The 345-nt window shown below is 50.1% G+C and overlaps 1 protein-coding gene across 1 annotated transcript; it reads right to left on the minus strand.

Moving 5' to 3' along the window:
- Positions 1-38: 38 nt before the first annotated feature.
- On the minus strand, positions 39-341 carry LOC109132024 (splicing factor, arginine/serine-rich 15-like; the record flags this gene model as incomplete). Its single annotated transcript, XM_019243175.1, has 1 exon — positions 39-341. A coding segment is annotated over one exon (303 nt), but the record flags the coding sequence as incomplete, so codon positions are not given.
- Positions 342-345: the final 4 nt, after the last annotated feature.

Consider the following 345-nt stretch of genomic DNA (forward strand, 5'->3'; position numbering starts at 1 on the left):
GCATGCAAACACATAGGACAAATCAAATACACATTTACCTGTCCAGGACGAACTGATGCAGGAGGCGATTGAGGCTGTCCAGGAGGCTTCCCAGAATCACCGGTATTTGGAACTCCAAGAACGCTCAGGTCAAGAGGCTGTGTAGAAACCGGAACCTGGTTTGGCCCCTGGGTCTGACCAGGATACTGTTGAGGAACACCACCATCAGGAAGTCCAACAGTCTGAAATGGAGCACCCGGTTGTTGACTTGCCTGTTGAGGATACTGTTGAGGAACGCCACCATCGGGAAGACCAATATCAGGCAGAGGAGTATTATTTGCTTGATTTGAAACACCCTGTGCAGCT

The sequence above is a fragment of the Camelina sativa genome, unplaced genomic scaffold (genome assembly GCF_000633955.1).
Source record: "Camelina sativa cultivar DH55 unplaced genomic scaffold, Cs unpScaffold13163, whole genome shotgun sequence".
NCBI lineage: Eukaryota > Viridiplantae > Streptophyta > Magnoliopsida > Brassicales > Brassicaceae > Camelina > Camelina sativa.